Below are 20292 nucleotides of genomic sequence, written 5' to 3' on the forward strand. Positions count from 1 at the left end.
GTCAGGGATATAGGTATTTTTAGTCAGAATGTGCATACAGTCTCAAAGGTGAAGATTACTTGTTTTGTGAGAAGAGGGATTCCTCATGTATATTTTTCTCATAAATTTTATAATTCATACTTTCATCTGCCAGATGGAACTATCCTTTATAACTGAATTAAGGTAAAGTCTTAATGGTAATTGTGTTTTTTAGATGTGACTCAGTAAATTCGTATTTAAACATATTGATAGCCACAATATCCTTGAGGGAAAAAGAAAAGTATAATTATAAATTTATTGCAAAAAATTAATTGTGGGGAGTTCCAAAAGTACAGCAGATTGGCTTTACATGTTTATGTGTGTGTGTGCACGCACATGTGCACACTCAGTTGCTCAGTCATGTCCGACTCTCTGCAGAAGACCCACTAGTAGATTTTCTAGCCCTGTTAGGCAGATGTCCTAACAGATGTTCTAGATCCCTGGAAATCAGCAAAGGTGTAGTCCAGATTTTGATCTTTGCTTGGTAGGTTATCGTCTTTAGTTTTACAGAAGATACTGCAGATAGCTCTATTCTTGAAAACACATTTGGCGGCCCAGGAAATTTAAATGGTTTCAGAATCAATTTAATATCAAAGGAACTGAGGCCTAAGGAAGTCCAAATGATCTCCATAACCTAAGTGTCAAGAACCTGTGATGATAATTGTATTGGTATACGGCATCTATAGGTGAGACAACCTAATAATGATTTTGCTGTGACCCTTTGTAATGACACCTGCCCTGCTTTAATACAGGTATCAGCCAATGATAGGAATGAAACATAACTAGGTCATTCTCCTATGCTAGAGTAATTCTTTTATCTAAAATGTTTTACAAGGATAGTAGGCCCTAGCTTTCAGTTAAAAAATAAAAAGACTTGGAATCTTACAGTTTTCTTTCTGCAGTAGAAAAAATATATATCTACCTCAAAATGAGTGCACAATTTTAGTATGAGTATACTTATTCTGATAGTGAATATTCTGGTATCATTATTTAAAAATTGTTAGTTTTAATTATAATTTTTGATGACTTAACTGCTTACGGGCCATTGATGTCTCAAAAGCTAGGTGGCTGAAATTTCTTTCCCCAGTGCTCTTCAGAGCACTCTACACTGGCACTGTCTTTTAGGTTGATAGGAAAAGCCTTGTATAATTATTCATATAAAAATTCTGATACTGAATACTGTGTTAGTTGACTGGAAGTATAGAACTATGAAAGAAGGACTGAATAACGTTTTGTAATACACTAGTAGTGAATTTTAACAGTGATTAAAAGCAGCTTTTCATTCTGGTGGTCTTTTTTTTATTATTGAATATATATATATATATATATATATATATTTATTTTTTTTTTGTATGAATGCACCACAACTTATTTATCTGTTCGCCTATTGAAAGACACTTTGGTTGATTACTTCGAAATTTTGGCAATTATGAATAAAGCTGGTATACCAATGTTATAGAATTTAAGTGTTAAATGCATTAGCCATTTCCATGAGAGTTTTCTAAAATGTATTTTTGCATGATCTTAGACTATTCTGAATATAAATTTAGACATTTCCTGTGTCACTCATTAAATAGATATTACAAACTAGTAGAGGGGACAGGAATTAAATATACACATTTGATTTGCGTCACATGGTACACAAAGTATACAGTAAATGATAAAGATTTTTAAAGTGCTTTGCATGTATTTTTCAATTAAATGTCTATTTAATATTGAATTGTAATACGGTAATACTGTTTTTTGACCGATTAATGAGTCCACGTGTGTTTTCTAAAGTCTTTATGAAACTTTTTATGGTTTTTAGAATGCTGTGAAAGCATGTCTTCAAGGACTCTTCTTGTTTTGCCTTTATAATCTGCTTTGGACTTGGAAACTAGATAATATAGTTTATTATTATCTGTATACTAGTGTCAGTAAGCTTTGACCTGCGATGAGAAGGTTTACCTTTGGGTAAAGTGCATTTACTTTTAGGGAATGTATGAGCCTTTTAGCTCATTTTTTAGTTCTTTTGTATTTCAGATGGATAGCAATACTACTGCCCTACAGGAAAATAATATATTTAGGACACTGTACATTTTCACTCAAATATATTTGTTTCTGCCTTTCAAGACACACTTTTTTCTATTACTTAGTTTTCTTCATTGATCAAATATGTGGCATGTTTCTTTATCATAATTAGTTAAATATTTTATTAACAAATGTGAACAGTTTGATTGACAAACAGAAGCATATTTTAATTTTACAGACTGTTACTAGGGCCCCAGGGCTGATTTCTTTATAAATAGTGTAAAAAAGGACATTCATCACTACCTTAACATTGTTACAACAAGTCTATATTTCTATAGTAACTTTCTTAAAAATCTGTTTCAGAAAATGGAGGAAACTAATGATACCAGAAAAGTGAAAGCAGAGGTGGCTCTCAGTACTGTGAAGAGAAGGAATAGAAGGACTTGGGTTTTTTAATTCAAAGTGTCAAAGAGATGTGTTTTACCTCTGGCCAACTCTTTGAGAAGCTACTTACCTGGAAAGACAAATCTTTAAGAAAGAACATTAGTGATGATTTTGAGTCACCTCAGCAATCTGATGGACTAATTGCCTGTTACATTGTCTTCTGGGGCCCAGTTAATGAAATTCCACATGCTTATAGACAGGAACATAGTATAGTCTCTGTTACAGACTAGGAGGAAAGACCCAGTTTTTTATTATATTGCGAGAAGAAGGAACACACCATCTTTCAGGTTGAACAGAAAGCTCTGAAAGGAGTCACTGGATTTGGAGTTGGTAGCAATAATCAGTTCAGTTCAGTCGCTCAGTTGTGTCTGACTGTTTGTGACCCCATGGATCACAGCACGCCAGGCCTCCCTGTCCAACCCCTGAAGTTTACCCAAACTCATGTCCATTGAGTCAGTGATGCCATCCAACCATCTCATCCTCTGTTGTCCCCTTCTCCTCCTGCCTTCACTCTTTCCCAGTATCAGTTCAGTTCAGTTCAGTCCCTCAGTTGTGTCCAACTCTTTGTGACCCCATGAATTGCAGCATGCCAGGCCTCCCTGTCCATCACCAACTCCAGTATCAGGGTCTCTTCAGATGAGTCAGCTCTTGGCATCAGATGGCCAAAGTATTGGAGTTTCAGTCAACATCAGTCCTTCCAGTGAACACTCAGAACTGATCTCCTTTAGGATGGACTGGTTGGATCTCCTTGGAGTCCAAGGGATTCTCAAGAGTCTTCTCCAACACCAGAGTTCAAAAGCATCAATTCTTCGACGCTTAGTAGTGACAGGAAAAATTTGAGAATAGCTTGCCAGTTAGGTCATAGATAGTAGAAAACTGCCAGCATAAATTTTCAAAAGATAAATCTCTAGGAGTTTTGTGGAGCTCTAGGATTGAGTGTAAGACCCTAATAATCAAATACCAAGGGAAAAAAAATCAAAAGCTATCATACTTAGAAATGATTGATATTTATGTTAACTCAAGATTTCCAACTTACTTTAAAAGGTACTCCTAGAATTGGAGTGGTATGGGAGCTTCTGCATATATTTGCCTTCTTTTCTGTAAAACATTATATTTAATATAATTTCTAATCATATCTCAAAAGACAAAAACCAGAATTTGAGTCTTTTTCTAAACAAATTATGTTGTGAATTTATTAATACACCTTAGTGTAGTACTCAGGACTTTTGCATTTAACTTGGATTTTTCTTCATTATATTTTTGGTTGCTATCCTTCTCCTTTAAACTCGGGTTACGTACTCATGGATTCAGTTTTGTAAACTACTCCCAGAAATTCGTTTTCTGTTAACACCTCTAAGAGCTGTCTACATTAATTCATTACTGTGCTTTAAAAGCAATCTCAGAATTTGTGTTCCTGGAAAGCTTCCCCCACCTTGTTTAGTAAAGCTCCTCGCTCTTTACTCATCTTTTGTATTGTCTAGAAATTACTGTGGTCTCTAGAATGCCTCCATATGCTAAAAAAGAACTGCTCTGATAGTTTTCCTTCTTTTTAGCCATTCAGTACTTTAAAAGAGAGCTCTAAGCTTAGCCCATTTTCAATTGTGTATCATTTGAGTAATTGTCCAAAAGCTGTAAGTTGCTTACGTTCTGTTTCCTTTTTTGTAAAACCTTACCCGTTGCATGGTAAGCACTCAGATTTTAGCTGGTGCTGTCTTTCCTAATGTTATGGATTCAGTGTTTCTGTCCTCCCCAAACTCATATGTCCTAACTCTCAGTGTGAAGGTATTTGGAGATGATGGTCTTTGGGAGATAATTGGGGCTAGGTGAAGTCATGAGGCTGGGACCCTCATGATTGGATTAGTTGCCTCCTAACAAGAGACTGTCTGTGCTCCCACAAAGAAGAGGTCATGTGAGCACACACTGAGAAAGCAGCCTGTCTGCAGTCAAGGGGAGGGTCCTTCTCTTAAGTAAACCTTGCTGTTTTCAGTCTTCTAGCCTCTGGAACTGTAAGAAAATTAAGTTTCTCTTCTTTTTTGGTATTTTGTTAAGGCAGCACATGCAGATTAAGACAATCATCATCATCAGTGATACTGTATTAAATACTATACCTAATCTTTCCAACCTGCCCCCCTTCCCTGATAGTTCAGTTGGTAAAGAATCTGTCTGCAATGCAGGAGACCCCGGTTTGATTCCTGAGTTGGAAAGATCCCCTGGAGAAGGGATAGGCTACCCACTCCAGTATTCTTGGCCTTCCTTGGTGGCTCAGCTGGTAAAGAATTCACCCACAATGCAGGAGACCTGGGTTCGATCCCTGAGTTGGGAAGATCCCCTGGAGAAGGGAAAGGCTACCCACTCCAGTACTCTTGCCTGCAGAATTCCAAGTCCTTGGGATCTCAAAGAGTCGGACGTGACAGGGTGACTCACTTCACTTCACTTCACTTCAGTCTTTACAAAAGATAGTAGTAGTTATGTCTCCTGCATTGGCAGGCAGGTTCTTTACCACTAGCCACCTGAGAAGCCAAGTAGTATACATACCGAATTTTATAATAAGGAACTTAGATGACATGATAGGAATGTAGTTCTTTTTTATTGAATGTAGAGAAGAGTAATTGAAACTTAAGCATCTTTGAATACTTTGCAATTCTTGATGCATCTTGTTCACCAAGTAGTAAGATTATTTAGGTAACTTAATTCATAGAGAAATGAGCAATATAAATATTGAAAGCAAGCTTAGTCTCACTTTATTAAATAGTATAGATACTGAAAGCAAGCTTGGTCTCTTGTTTTACTGTTTGCTATCTTTTTTGACCCTTTTTCTTATTTTGCTCCGTAGGGCTCCAACTTGTAGACTTAATGTGGAAAGTCTTAAGGCCATTTGAAGTGTTTGGTTCTTCTGCTTTTTATGCCACAAAGGAGTCAGCTACGTGGACAGCTCTCTCTAGTCAGTGATTTTACCACATGCTGTGTGGATCAGCTTGTAGGGACTATGCTTGTGCTGCTATATGACTTAAACCTCTTATAAGACATTTTAGTGTTTTCATTAACTCCATTAACTAACTGCTTGACATTAGGCAACTAATTTCTCTGGATCTGTTCCCACTTTTGAAAAAGTTGCTCACAGTAGTGCCTACTTACAGGGTATATATCATCAAATGGCTTAATATCTGCACGTGCTGCTGCTGTTGTTTAGTTGGTGAGTATTGTCTGACTCTTCAGGACCCCATGGACTGTAGCCTGCCAGGCCCCTCTTTCCATGGGATTTCCTAGGCAGAAATACTAGAGTGGGTTGCCATTTCCTTCTCCAGGGCATCCTTCTGACCCAGGGATTGAACCCCTGTCTCCTGCTTGTGGATTCTGTACCACTGAGCCACCTGTGGAGCCCCCTAATATATGCACATAGTAGGCCCTGTTCAAGTGCTACCTGTTTTTGTTGTTGTTACTGATATTGCTATTATTTCCATTACCAATAATACTTGTTAACTGTGATAGAGATTTGAATACCCCTTTGGAGATGAATGATTATCTGTGATCCCCAGACTATTGCAGAATTTTCAGAACCTAGATTCATATATCACAAAGCATATTTAATTTTACTTGTTATGATTGTCATTCTAGTAAGATACTATTTTGGTGTGAATTTGTATTCTACTCCTCTATGGAAGTGTCCTTACGAGTTTGATTTTAGTTGACCTTAGCAAATTTAATGTAACTACACAGAATATATGCTGTCTAGGTTGGTCATAACTTTTCTTCCAAGGAGTAAGCATCTTTTAATTTCATGGCTGCAGTTACCATCTGCAGTGATTTTGGAGCCCCAAAAAATAAAGTCTGACACCGTTTCCACTGTTTCCCCATCTATTTCCCATGAAGTGATGGGACCAGATGCCATGATCTTCGTTTTCTGAATGTTGACCTTTAAACCAACTTTTTCGCTCTCCTCTTTCACTTTCATCAAGAGGCTTTTTAGCTCCTCTTCACTTTCTGCCAGAAGGGTGGTGTCATCTGCATATCTGAGGTGATTGAGATTTCTCCCGGCAGTCTTGATTCCAGCTTGTGCTTCTTCCAGTCCAGCGTTTCTCATGATGTACTCTGCATAGAAGTTAAATAAGCAGGGTGACAGTATACAGCCTTGATGTACTCCTTTTCCTGTTTGGACCAGTCTGTTGCATGTCCAGTTCCAACTGTTGCTTCCTGACCTGCATACAGATTTCTCAAGGGGCAGGTCAGGTGGTCTGGTATTCCCATCTCTTGCAGAATTTTCCACAGTTTATTGTGATCCACACAAAGGCTAGAGAGCATATTCAAAAGCAGAGACAATACTTTGCCAACAAAGGTCCGTCTAGTCAAGGCTGTGGTTTTTCCTCTGGTCATGTATGGATGTGAGAGTTGGACTGTAAAAAGGCTGAGTGCCGAAGAATTGATGCTTTTGAACTGTGGTGTTGGAGAAGACTCTTGAGAGTCCCTTGGATTGCAAGGAGATCCAACCAGTCCATTCTGAAGGAGATCAACCCTGGGATTTCTTGGAAGGAATGATGCTGAAGCTGAAACTCCAATACTTTGGCCACCTCATGCGAAGAGCTGACTCATTGGAAAACATTCTGATGCTGGGAGTGATTGGGGGCAGGAGGAGAAGGGGACGACAGAGGATGAGATGGCTGGATGGCATCACTGACTCGATGGACAGGGGTCCTGGCATGCTGCGAATCATGGGGTTGCAAAGAGTAGGCACGACTGAGCGACTGAGCTGAACACAGAATATAATACTTGTTTGTTAAAAAGTTGGGTGGCTCAGATGGTAAAGTGTCTGCCTGTAATGTGGGCAGACCCTGGTTCAATCCCTGGATCGGGAACATCCCCTGGAGAAGGAAATGGCAACCCACTCCAGTACTCTTGCCTGGAAAATCCCACGGATGGAGAAGCCTGGTAGGCTACAGTCCATGGGGTCGCAAAGAGTCAGACACGACTGAGCGACTTCACTTTACTTTACTTCACAATGATGACTGTAATAAAAGAGAAAATAGCAGAAACCTCTTACATTATTTCAAACCAGTTATTCCTTGGATTATGCCAGACTATTTTTCAGGTCTAATTCCAAATTCAGTTAATTATTTTTTAAGATCAACCTGTTTCTTTAAAATAATTCTTATATGTGTTGATTATTCCTCAACATATTCTGTTTGTTTAAGCTTGGGCTAGTTCACGTGAATGCCTATTAATTTTGACCATTGAACTAAAAAGCCTCTTGATGAAAGTGAAAGAGGAGAGTGAAAAAGTTGGCTTAAAGCTCAACATTCAGAAAACGAAGATCATGGCATCTGGTCCCATCACTTCATGGCAAATAGATGGGGAAACAGTGGAAACAGTGTCAGACTTTATCTTTTTGGGCTCCAAAATCATTGCATATGGTGACTGCAGCCATGAATTTAAAAGACGCTTACTCCTTGGAAGAAAAGTTATGACCAACCTAGATAGCATATTAAAAAGCAGAGACATTACTTTGCCAACAAAGGTCCATTTATTCAAGGCTATGGTTTTTCCTGTGGTCATGTATGGATGTGAGAGTTGGACTGTGAAGAAAGCTGAGTGCCAAAGAATTGATGCTTTTGAACTGGGGTGTTGGAGAAGACTCTTGAGAGTCCCTTGGACTGCAAGGAGATCGAACCAGTCCATTCTAAAGAAGATCAGCCCCGGGTGTTCTTTGGAAGGAATGATGCTGAAGCTGAAACTCCAATACTTTGGCCCCCTCATGCGAAGACTTGACTCATTGGAAAAGACTCTGATGCTGGGAGTGATTGGGGGCAGGAGGAGAAGGGGACGACCGAGGATGAGATGGCTGGATGGCATCACGGACTCAATGGACGTGAGTTTGAGTGAACTCCGGGAGATGGTGATAGACAGGGAGGCGTGCCGTGCTGCGATTCATGGGGTCTCAAAGAGTCGGACACGTCTGAGCAAGTGAACTGAACTGACGACTGAGCAACTGAACTGAACTGATGCTGAATACATGTCTTGAAATCAAGTGAGCAGAATCCACTTGCTACTTTAAAACAATCAAGCCATGTAGTAGAAAAGAGACATTCTGTATATAAATAGTAACTGTGTTTGAAGAGTTCAGAGGTTAGGTTAATTTTAATGGGCAAAACAGCAGAAACTGAATTGCATGATTGCTATTTATGTTTTTGTTTTCTTGCCAATGATTGCTTTAACAGTTTGACAGCTTTCCTTTTAGGGATTTCCTATTAAACATATGTAAAACTGAGAATCTTTGCATATTGATATCTGTTGTAGAAAGCACAGATTAAAAGAAAAACATTACAGTTTTTTAGCTATCCAGTGAGCACTTCTTAGAATTCACTGTTATAGTATCTTGAGCTAATAAAATATTTGTTGTTGTTCATTTGTTAGCACGTCCAACTGGCGTCAGTGATTGGGGCATAGACTTGGATTACTATGATGATAAACGGTTTGCCTCATAAATGAACTGAGATCTTTCTGTCTTTTTTGAGGTTGCATCCAAGTACTGCATTTCGGGCTTTTTTGTTGATTATGAGGGCTACTCCATTTCTTCTAAAGAGATTCTTGCCAATAGTCGTAGATAGAATTGTCTTCTGAGTTAAATTCGCCCGTCCCATCCATATTGGTTCACTGATTCCTAAGGTGTCCGTGTTTACTCTTGCCATCTCCTGCTTGACCACATCCAGTTTCCCTTGATTCAGGTTCCTATGGAGTACTGTTCTTTATGACACTGAACTTTACTTTCACCACCAGACACGTACACAACCGAGTGTTATTTCCCCTTTGGCCCAGCCGGTTCATTCTTTCTGGAGCTGTTAGTAATTGGCCCCCACTGTTCCCCAGGTAGCATATTGGACATCTTCCAACCTGGTTCAGGTATGGGGGTCTCCTCTTCTAGTGTCACACCTTTTTGCCTTTTTATACTCTTCACGGGGTTCTTGTGGGAAGAATACTGGAGTGGATTCCCGTTTCCAACTGCAGTGGATCACGTTTTGTCAGAACTCTTCACTATGACCATTCCATCTTGGGTGACCTTGCATGACATGGTTCATAGCTTCATTGAGTTACACCAGCCCCTTATCGTACATGAGGGGCAGTAAAGTATTTTCCGCATATTTACTCTCACATAGTGATTGTTTTTGATAGTTATTTGTTTAGCCTTTTTCTCTCATCATACTTACTACATGGTAAATTGTTGCGATGTACGCATGGCTGTTAACTCTTGGTGTATATCTCTAATTTCTGAAGTTCCAGTGTGCATCTTGATTGGCTCTAATATGAAATCTGGTATTTACTGTGTGAGATCTTCACCCTTTCCTTCTATCTACAGAATTGTGAAACCAGTGACTCACCAGTAATAGATCAGCTGTATTCATGTTGCCTTTAGTGCCTTTTTTTTTTAGTGTTGTAGTGTTTCTTCCCCAAAATTTGTCATTTATTTGTGTTTATAATATGCTTTGCACAGTGGTGGATATTCAGAAAATTTAACAAGGACCGTACTTTGCCAGGCACTAGAGATGCAAAAAAAGATGAAGGTATACTAATCCTTGCCCTCAGAGATCTTGTATTTTAGCTAGTAAGACAGGGAACTAAGTAGATAGAAGGATCTAATAGGGATGAATGAGGAGGGAGTTAATACAAAGTAGTGTGATAATTAAAAGAATTTACTAAGCACAGCGCAATGCGTTAATTAAATAAAAGTATTAACAGTGTTTTAGATAGGTTTATAGATTGAAAGAAATTATGCCTCTCTAAGCCTCTTCCCATTTACATACCCATACTTTGTAAGGCTAATAAGTTTGTTACTGATCAAGTTAGCAAGGTACAAAATCTTACCTGTGTTGGTATAGGTAATCTAACATTGGCATCGTGTATCCCTTGCTGTGTATACCAAGAAAGCAAAACCCTGACTGCCCTTTATCTGGACCATTTCTCAGGGTTGTCTTTGCAGTGAGTGGCAAGGAGGGATGAGACAGACTTTCCCCCAAAAAGAGCATGCTTGCTTCCACTTAAAGTACAAAGTGGAAGTCTATTCCATGGTCATTGTTCTTCTTTCTGTGTATACAGGTGTTCATCCTGGGCCCTTCACTTCCTTCCCATGGGAGTTGGGAGGCCTGAGGCACCAACATAAGTAGCATGCTGATACTCTGTTTTAAGTAATAAGTAGCTTTTGCTCTAAGTAATGAAGTCTTAGGAGTCTTGTGTCCTTTGCCAGAATCCATGAAACAGTAGTAAGCTAGCTTGTTAGCATGTGTGCGTGGGCACACACACACACAAAACTGTCTACCTGTTTACCTACCTATCTGTCTACAGTAAACTCTCAAATCCTTCACTGTTGTTGATACTATGGAGGTAAATTGGCTTTCCAGCAAAGAAGGAAGATGTCTGATTTCAGTTTCCTTTTGTCCCCAGGTGCTAGCAGATTCCTAAAAAGCACCATAACACTGTCTATTCAAGATAAGTATGAGTTTAGAAAGTTCACTTCTAGATGAATTTTTAATTTTACATCAAGGACTTTTCATTGGGAAGAATTTACATTGAGTATATGGCCTTTTACATTAAAAATACACCATCAATCTTTAGGTTCTTGACTGAAATATTTTGTTCAGTTGCTCAGTCATGTCCGATTCTTTGCAACCCCATGAATTGCAGCATGCCAGCCCTCTCTGTCCATCACCAACTCCCAGAGTTCACTCAGACTCATGTCTGTCAAGTCGGTGATGGCATCCAGCCATCTAATTCTCTGTTGTCCCCTTCTCCTCCCACCCCCAATCTCTCCCATCATCAGGGTCTTTCCAATGAGTCAACTCTTCGCAACAGGTGGCCAAAGTTTTGAGTTTCAGCTTAAGCATCAGTCCTTCCAATGAACACCCAGGACTGATCTCCTTTAGGATGGACAGGTTGGACCTCCTTGCATCCAAGGAACTCTCAAGCATCTTCTCCAACACCACAGTTCAAAAGCATCAATTCTTCATCACTCAGCTTTCTTCACAGTCCAACTCTCACATCCATATATGACCACTGGAAAAACCATAGCCTTGACTAGATAGACCTTTGCTGGCAAAGTAATATCTCTGCTTTTGAATATACTATCTAGGTTGGTCATAACTTTCCTTCCAAAGAGTAAGCATCTTTTAATTTCATTGGTGCAATCACCATCTGCAATAATTTTGGAGTCTGACACTGTTTCCACTGTTTCCCCATCTATTTCCCATGAAGTGATGGGGCCAGATCCCTTGATCTTCGTTTTCTGAATGTTGAGCTTTAAGACAACTTTTCCACTCTTCTCTTTCTCTTTTAATCAAGACGCTTTTAAATTCCTCTTCACTTTCTGCCAGAGGGTGGTGTCATCTGCATATCTGAGGTTATTGATATTTCTCCCAGCCATCTTGATTCCAGCTTGTGCTTCTTCCAGCCCAGGGTTTCTCATGATGTACTCTGCGTATAAGTTAAATACGCAGGGTGACAATATACAGCCTTGATATACTCCTTTTCCTATTTGGAACCAGTCTGTTGTTCCATGTCCAGTTCTAACTGTTGCTTCCTGACCTGGATATAGGTTTCTCAAGAGGCAGGTCAGGTGGTCTGGTATTCCCATCTCTTTCAGAATTTTGCAGTTTGTCATGATCCACACAGTCAAAGGCTTTGGCATAGTCAATAAGGCAAAAGTAGATGTTTTTCTGGAACTCTCTTGCTTTTTCCATGATCCAGCGGATGTTGGCAATTTGATCTCTGGTTCCTGTGCCTTTTCTAACTCCAGCTTGAACATCTGGGAGTTCATGGTTCACGTATTGCTGAAGCCTGGCTTGGAGAATTTTGAGCATTACGTTACTAGTGTGTGAGATGAGTGCAATTGTGCGGTAGTTTGAGCATTCTTTGGCATTGCCTTTCTTTGGGATTGGAATGAAAACTGACCTTTTCCAGTCCCTGCTGACTTTTCCAAATTTGCTGGCATATTGAGTGCAGCATTTTCACAGCATCATCTTTCTGGATTTGAAGTAGCTCAACTGGAATTCCATCACCTCCACTAGCTTTGTTCGTAGTGATGGTTCCTAAGGCCCACTTGACTTCACATTCCAGGATGTCTGGCTCTAGGTGAGTGGTCATACCATCGTGATTATCTTGGTTGTGAAGATCTTTTTTGTACAGTTCTTCTATGTATTCTTGCCACGTCTTCTTAATATCTTCTGCTTCTGTTAGGTCCATATCATTTCTGTCCTTTATTGAGCCCATCTTTGCATGAAATGTTCCCTTGGTATCCCTTATTTTCTTGAAGAGATCTCTAGTCTTTCCCATTCTGTTCTTTTCCTCTATTTCTTTGCACTGATCACTGAGGAAGGCTTTCTTATCTCTTCTTGCCATTCTCTTGAAATCTGCATTCAGATGCTTATATCTTTCCTTTTCTCCTTTGCCTTTTGCTTCTCTTCTTTTCACAGCTATTTGTAAGGCTTCCCCAGACAGCCATTTTTCTTTTTTTGCATTTCTTTTCCATGGGGATGGTCTTGATCCCTGTCTCCTGTACAGTGTCACAAACCTCATTCCATAGTTCATCAGGCACTCTATCTATCAGATTTAGGCCCTTAAATCTATTTCTCACTTCCACTGTATAATCATAAGCGATTTGATTTAGGTCATACCTGAATGGTCTAGTGGTTTTCCCTACTTTCTTCAATTTAAGTCTGAATTTGGCAATAAGGAGTTCATGATCTGAGCCACAGTTAGCTCCCGGTCTTGTTTTTGTTGACTGTATAGAGCTTCTCCATCTTTGGCTGTAAAGAATATAATCAATCTGATTTTGGTGTTGACCATCTGGTGATGTCCATGTGTAGAGTCTTCTCTTGTGTTGTTGGAAGAGGGTGTTGGCTATGAATAGTGCATTCTCTTTGCAAAACTGTTATTAGTCTTTACCGTGCTTCATTCCATATTCCAAGGCCAAATTTGCCTGTTACTCCAGGTGTTTCTTGACTTCCTACTTTTGCATTCCAGTCCCCTATAATGAAAAGGACGTCTTTTTTGGGTGTTAGTTCTAAAAGGTCTTGTAGGTCTTCATAGAACCGTTCCACTTCAGCTTCTTCAGCGTTACTGGTTGGGGCATAGGCTTGGATTACCGTGATATTGAATGGCTTGACTTGGAAATGAATAGAGATAATTCTGTCGTTTTTGAGATTGCATCCAAGTACTGCATTTCGGACTCTTTTGTTGACCATGATGGCTACTCCATTTCTTCTGAGGGATTCCTGCCTGCAGTAGTAGGTATAATGGTTATCTGAGTTAAATTCACGCATTCCAGTCCATTTTAGTTTGCCCATTCCTAGAATGTTGACGTTTACTCTTGCCATCTCATGTTTGACCACTTCCAATTTGCCTTGATTCATGGCCCTGACATTCCACATCCTTATGCAATATTGCTGTTTACAGCATTGGGCCTTGCTTCTGTCACCAGTCACATCCACAACTAGGTATATCATATTTTTATCCATGTGTGTATGTATTGTTTATAAGGGGAAAGTAAAAAGAGTGCTAAGGTTTTCCTGAACCTTTTCTCAACTTCAGTTTCCTGGTGTTTCCCAAAACCCTTTTATGCAGAATTGAGTAACTGAGAATCTTGAAAGATTTAAAGTAGTGGAGAAAGTAATATCATTTGAAATATTCACATAACATCAGATGGCCTCAGCATAACCTCTAAGGATACATTTTTAGAAGACAACAGAGCTTCTTCTATGAGTTTGTGTGGGTAAACATGAACAGAGATTATATTCTTAAACAGTGTATTTCTCTCTTTCCCAATTCTTATACATAAACGTAGCTAACTAGCTTAGTAATGGGCAGGGGCAGAGGTATCTCAAGTGAAACATACGTTTTACCAGTTTACCTCCATGTTTAAATTCCATGATTCCGAGAGTATGAGGTTTGTAATAGTTGGTAAGCACTTTGTATGTATGCAGCACTGATGTGGACCCTGAAACAGTTCTACCCTCAGTGAGTTTGTACCCATTATTGGATTATATGCTGATAAAACTGTATGAAAAATAACTGCTTGTAGATGGTCACAGTTAAGCTTGAATAGAGGTAGGCGTTATAAACATCTTCCAAGAAGTTGAACGAAGCCAGAAGAACAAACAGAATTTAAGTGGAAAGAAACACTTCAGGTGTAAGGGAGCAAAAGATGGCTAGAAGAAAAACATACGAATAAGACTGCCCCCAGCATAACTAATACTCTTGTAGGGAAGACAGCTCTATGTAACAGATGTATGAATGAAAAAGAATGAGGGTGGGAAAAGAAGAGTTGAATGATTGCATGACTTAGAATAAAATAGCTTCGGTTTCCCAAATATAACATTCTTGTCTTGTTCCTGTTTTGGTGGAAAAGCTTTCCAGTCTTTCAGCATTGAGTATGATCCAGCTGTGGGGTTTTTATTTTCATTATTATTTTCATTAAGTTGAGATAGTTTCCCTCTAGTCCTGTTTGAGTATTTGTGTAGTGACAGAGTGATCAGTTTGTCAAGTGCTTTTTCTTTGTCAGTTGAAATGATCATGTCGTTCTCTTCATTCTGTTTATCTGGTATGTTACATTAGTTGATTTTTCATATGTTGACCATCCTTATACTGCCTTCTGTCTTTGTACTGAAAAGTTTTGTTGGAAAAAAGCCAAACTCATTTGTTTACGTTCTGTCTATGGCTGTTTTGATACTAGAAAGTCAGAGATACGTAGTTAAGACAGACGTCATATGGTTTGCAAAGCCTAAAATAATTACTGTTTGGTCCTTAGAAAGCATTTCCTGAGTTCTGCCTCTAGAATCATCAGTATCAACATAGTTCATTAGTAGATACTTGCCAATCTGTACTGAAGAATATTATGTAAATTGCTTTTCTTAGCAAACTTACTGTTTATCTTCTTGTATACAATAAGTGTTATAATTTGTTTAAAGAGATAAATAATGATTTTTAAGAGAACTGTTAATTTGAATAATGAATTTGTTAATGGCTTTTGTAATTTAAATTCATGGCTTAAATTTTAAAATATTACACTCTCCATTGCTTATGAGTTTTGTTTTCTTTTCCTAGGTGTATGTGGAATTTGATGATCTTGAGTGGGATAAACGAGAGTGGGTTAAAGTTTATGAAGATTTTTCAACCTTCTTGGTGGAATACCACTTAATCTGGGCCAGAAGGATCGACCCTAGCCAGACTCAGGGATCAAAGAGCAAACAGATTCAGTGGCCTGCCTTGGTAAGATCTGTATACCTTATGTCATTAATAATTTTCAGTTGTTTATTTTAAAAGAATTAAGAGCTAAATATAAGTTTAGAGTTTTCTTAGTGATTATAGATGAATATTTCTGAGTAATGGCTTCTCCCCACCAATGCAAGAAGCATGGAGAAACCTTGAGTGAGGAGAAACCTCGATCCTTAGGTTGAGAGGATGCCCTGGAGAAGGAAATGCCAACCCACTCCAATATTCTTGCCTGGAAAACCCCATGGACAGAAGAGCCTGGCAGGCTGCAGTCCATGGCATCACAAAAAGTTGGACACAACTTAGCCACTAGACAAAAGCAACAAAGCTCTGAAGTAGCTGGCAGATATTTCAAAATACTACTTCCATTTTCTCAAACAATTTTATGTCTTTTTGTTAGTACTCTTTCAGCATATTTCATCCACAAATAGTTCATTCTGTTCTTTAGGAGAAACATGAATTGATGACTGCTGAGGGATAGTTGACTGATTTGTATGCGATGTGAAAGAATTTTGCTGAATGACACTTTGTGGGATACTTTTTATAAATCATTAAGTAGCATATCGTTTTCTTAGTTTGTTAAATTTTGTCAAAATTGAGTGAATCATTGTGGATAATATCTGATATTTATGGAAGGATTACATTTGACCCTTGAACAACATGGATTTAAACTGTGTGAGTCAACTTGTATGTGGATTTTTTTCTAATAAATATGTATTCCTATGCTATACTATTTGCAGTTGGTTGACTCTACAAATGGGGGACCACAGACATGGAGAATGAATTGAAAAGTTATATACACATACTGTAAACTGGTTTGTGGCTTGAGTTGTAACCCCCATGTTGTTTAAGGGTCAATTGTGGATTTTAAGGTAGTAAGAAAAAATTACTTCATATCAGGAGATATTCCATTTAAGAAAACAATAGATTGCAGTGAATTCTCATCATTAATTCTGTGGGGGAAAAGTCTCTTTAACCATTATTATCCCTGTTTTCTGGAAGAGTATTCAGCATTTAATAATTATTCAGTTTGAATGAAATAATTATATTAATATCAAAGAAATATGTTAACGGCATTGAAACATTACTTTAGGTGTTTGGTATATATATATTATCAAGGTAGGTACTTTTAGAAATTTTTCAACATAAATTAACTACATAGAAGGATAGTTTAATTTGCTGGTAATTGAAGTACTTTAAATTTTCTGTTTTAGTTAACCCTTTAAAAGTGTAGGAGGTAAGTGGATAAAAAGCAAAGATTGGGAGGGAAGGAGAGAGAATAAAATGAATTAAAGGCATTTTAAAAAGAGAATATAATATGGAAAGATGAAAGGTAATATTTATGAGCTATAGTTTTGATAGGATAGTTCGAATATTCTAGGAAAATAAAGAAGATAATATTATTCAAGACAGATTTTTAAAAAATATTTGTTGAATGAGTGTTTTATTGTTTAGTCGCTAAGTCATGACTGACTCTTTGCAACCCCATGGACTGCAGTGCACCAAGCTTCCCTGTCCTTCACTATCACTTAGAGTTTGATCAGACTCATGTCCATTGAGTTGATGATGTCTTCCAACTGTCTCATACTCTGTGTTTTGGATTGTTAATATGAAGTTTTTTAAACCATCACTAGTATGCTTTCTAATTTTATAAACAACTCAAAAATTGGATGAAATCTGTAATTACCACATATATGTGAATTTTGAATGAAAAGTTTCAAAAGCAGTAATACTAATAATACCAAAAAGTATCCCCTGGGAACATAGTTAAAGAATAGACAGAACTTTAGAAAAATCTTTGCCTTTTCTTAGAGACAGTTAAAATTAAGGTGAATTCCTAATGTATATTTATAAATTACTCATTTGGGAGAAAGTTTCTATTGGGAAGTACTATTTAATAATAATTTTATCACATTCTACAAATTTGTTTCTGTTAAATCTTTTAACCCCACAAAACTATTTAAATAAACACCAAACTTTTAAATATTCAACTTATTTTTTAAATAAAAAGTACTGGAGAAGGAACTGGCAACCCACTCTAGTGTTCTTGCCTGGAGACTCCCATGGACAGAGGAGCCTGGTGGGCTACAGTCCATGATCACAGAGAGTCAGACGCAAGAGAGTGACTAACACTGTCACACACTGTAAAAAACTTGGAAAGTGCTAAAGAGTGTCAACTAGAAAATGGTAATCATTCTGTTTCTGCCTCCCAGGAATATTTCTAACTTAATTCTTTGACATATTTTCTTAAAAAGTATATGTCTCTGCTTTCTTGTTTTTCAAGCATAGAATTAAATTGTTTTTTGGAATTGTGGTGTAATGTGCTTAACATAGAATTTTCCATTTTACTAATTTTTAAGTATAAAGTTCAGTGGTATTAACTACATTCTCACTGTACTTCAGTGTACAGAAATTATTCCATCTTACAAAACTGAAACTATATCCATTAAACATTATCCCCCATTCCCTCCTTTTCTCAGACCCTAGGAACCATCATTTTACTTTGGGTCTTCATGACTTTGACTATGCTATACCTTACATAAGTGGAATCTTACAGCAGTTGTCTTTTTGTGACTGACTGATTTCACTTAGCATGTCTGCAGTGTTCATCTGTGTTGTAACCTGTGTTAGAATTTCCTTCCTTTGTGTTATAAGGCTGAATGGTATTTCATTGTACGTATATACTATATCTTGTTTAGTGACTTGTCTGTTGGTGTATACTTGTATTGCTTCCACCGCTTGGCTATTGTGAAGAATGCTGCTGTGCTCTTAGGGTTATGTATATCTCTTGGAGACCGTGCTTTCACTTCTTTGGGGTAAATATTCAGAAGTGTAATTGCTGGATTATATGGTAATTCTGTCTTTTATTTTGCAGCTACTGTCAGAGCAGCCATATTACTTTACATTCTAGCCAACTCTTGCTCCTGTCAGGTTTTCGATAATAGTCATCCTAATGAGTTTGAGGTGATAATCTTCTTGTTTTGATTTGCATTTCCCTAATGATTAGTGATGTTGAACATCTTTTCATATGCTTATTGGGCATTTGTATATCTGCTGAAAAATGATTCTTCAAATTTTTTGCCCATTTTTGAATTGGACTGTTTGTTTCTGTGTTACTGAATTTTAGGGGTTCTCTGTAGTATTCTGGATTTTGATTTCTTCTTAGATTTGATCTGCAACATATTTTCTACCATTCTGTAGGTTGTCTTTTCACATGGGTGATAGTGTCTTTCTATGAACAAAATTTTAAAATTTTCAGTAAGTTAAATTTGTCCACTGTTTGTTTTCTTATCTTTGCCTTTGGTGTTATATCCAAGAAATCACTGCCAATTTCATTGTCATGAAGTTTTTGTCATATGTTTTTTAAGAATTTGAATGTTTTAAGTCTTATGTGTAGTCTGTTGATCCATCTTGAGTTAATTTTTGTAAGTGCATTAGATAAGGCTCACAACCTGTTAGTGAATATTCCACTTCCTGCCATTATTTGTTAAAAACACGGTCCTTTCTCCATTGAATATTCTTGACGCTATTCTCAAACCTTTTTTTGCCTTACACATAAGATTTTATTTCTGGTCTTTATTCAGTTTCTTTGTTATGTATATCTCTCTTTATGCCAGTACCACACTGCTTTGATTTCTGTTAGTTTATAGAAAGTTTTGAAATCAGGAAGTGTAAGTTCCTCAACTTTGTTTATTTTGAAGATTGTTTTAGCTGTTTGGTGTCCCTGGGGATTCCATTTCAGATTCAGGATGGGTCTGTTTCTGCAAGAAATGTGGGGGTTTTCATGGGAATTGCATTGAATGTGTGGATCACTTTGGACAGTATTGATCTCTTAATAATCCTTACAGTCCATGAACACATATCTTTCCATTTATTTTCTGTGTCTTTTTAATTCTATTAGCCCGTGTTTTATGGGCTTCCCTGGTAATTCAGATGGTAAAGAATCTGCCTGCAATGAGGAGACCTAGGAGATGTGGGTTCTGTCCCTGGGTCCAGAATATCCCCTGGAGAAGGAAATGGCCACCCACTCCAGTATTCTTGCCTGGAGAATTCCATGGACAAAGGAGTCCGGTGGGCTACAGTCCATGGGTCGCAAAGAGTTGGACACTACTGAGCGACTAACACACTGCGGTGTTTTGTAGTTTTCAGTGTACCAGTGTTTTCCCTCTATGGTTAATTCCTACGTAATTCAGCTTTTTCAATGCTATTGTAAATGGAATTGTTTTGTTAATTTTATTTTCATATTTTTCATTACTAGCGTACAGAAATGTAGTTGACTTTCATGTGCTGATTTTATATCTTTCTTCTTAGCTAACAGATTAATTGTGAAAACCTGGAAAATTTTCCAGAGCAAGACAAGGATGATACTTAGACAACGGGGGAAAAAACGATCTAAGTTTGGAAAATAAGTAGTAAAAGTTTTGTTTGGCAATGGTATGACTTTGTGTGGTCATACCATGCACAAATGTGAGCGCTAATAAATGAGGGACTTCCTGCACTGTCCAGTGGTTAACTCTTTGCCTTCCAGTACAAAGGGTGTGGATTAAATTCCTGGTCAGGGAGCTAAGATCC

At 37.9% G+C, this 20292-nt stretch overlaps 1 protein-coding gene across 1 annotated transcript in view; it reads left to right on the forward strand.

Annotated features, from left to right (window-relative positions):
- The window catches only part of JMJD1C (jumonji domain containing 1C), a 280413-nt gene that overhangs the window by 75324 nt on the left and 184797 nt on the right, over positions 1-20292 (forward strand). Inside the window, exon 2 of the mRNA XM_052640187.1 lies at positions 15553-15717. Coding sequence (XP_052496147.1) covers positions 15553-15717 — 165 coding nt within the window. The remainder of the gene's footprint in view (positions 1-15552; positions 15718-20292) is intronic.

The sequence above is a fragment of the Budorcas taxicolor genome, chromosome 5 (genome assembly GCF_023091745.1).
Source record: "Budorcas taxicolor isolate Tak-1 chromosome 5, Takin1.1, whole genome shotgun sequence".
In the NCBI taxonomy this organism is placed as follows: domain Eukaryota; kingdom Metazoa; phylum Chordata; class Mammalia; order Artiodactyla; family Bovidae; genus Budorcas; species Budorcas taxicolor.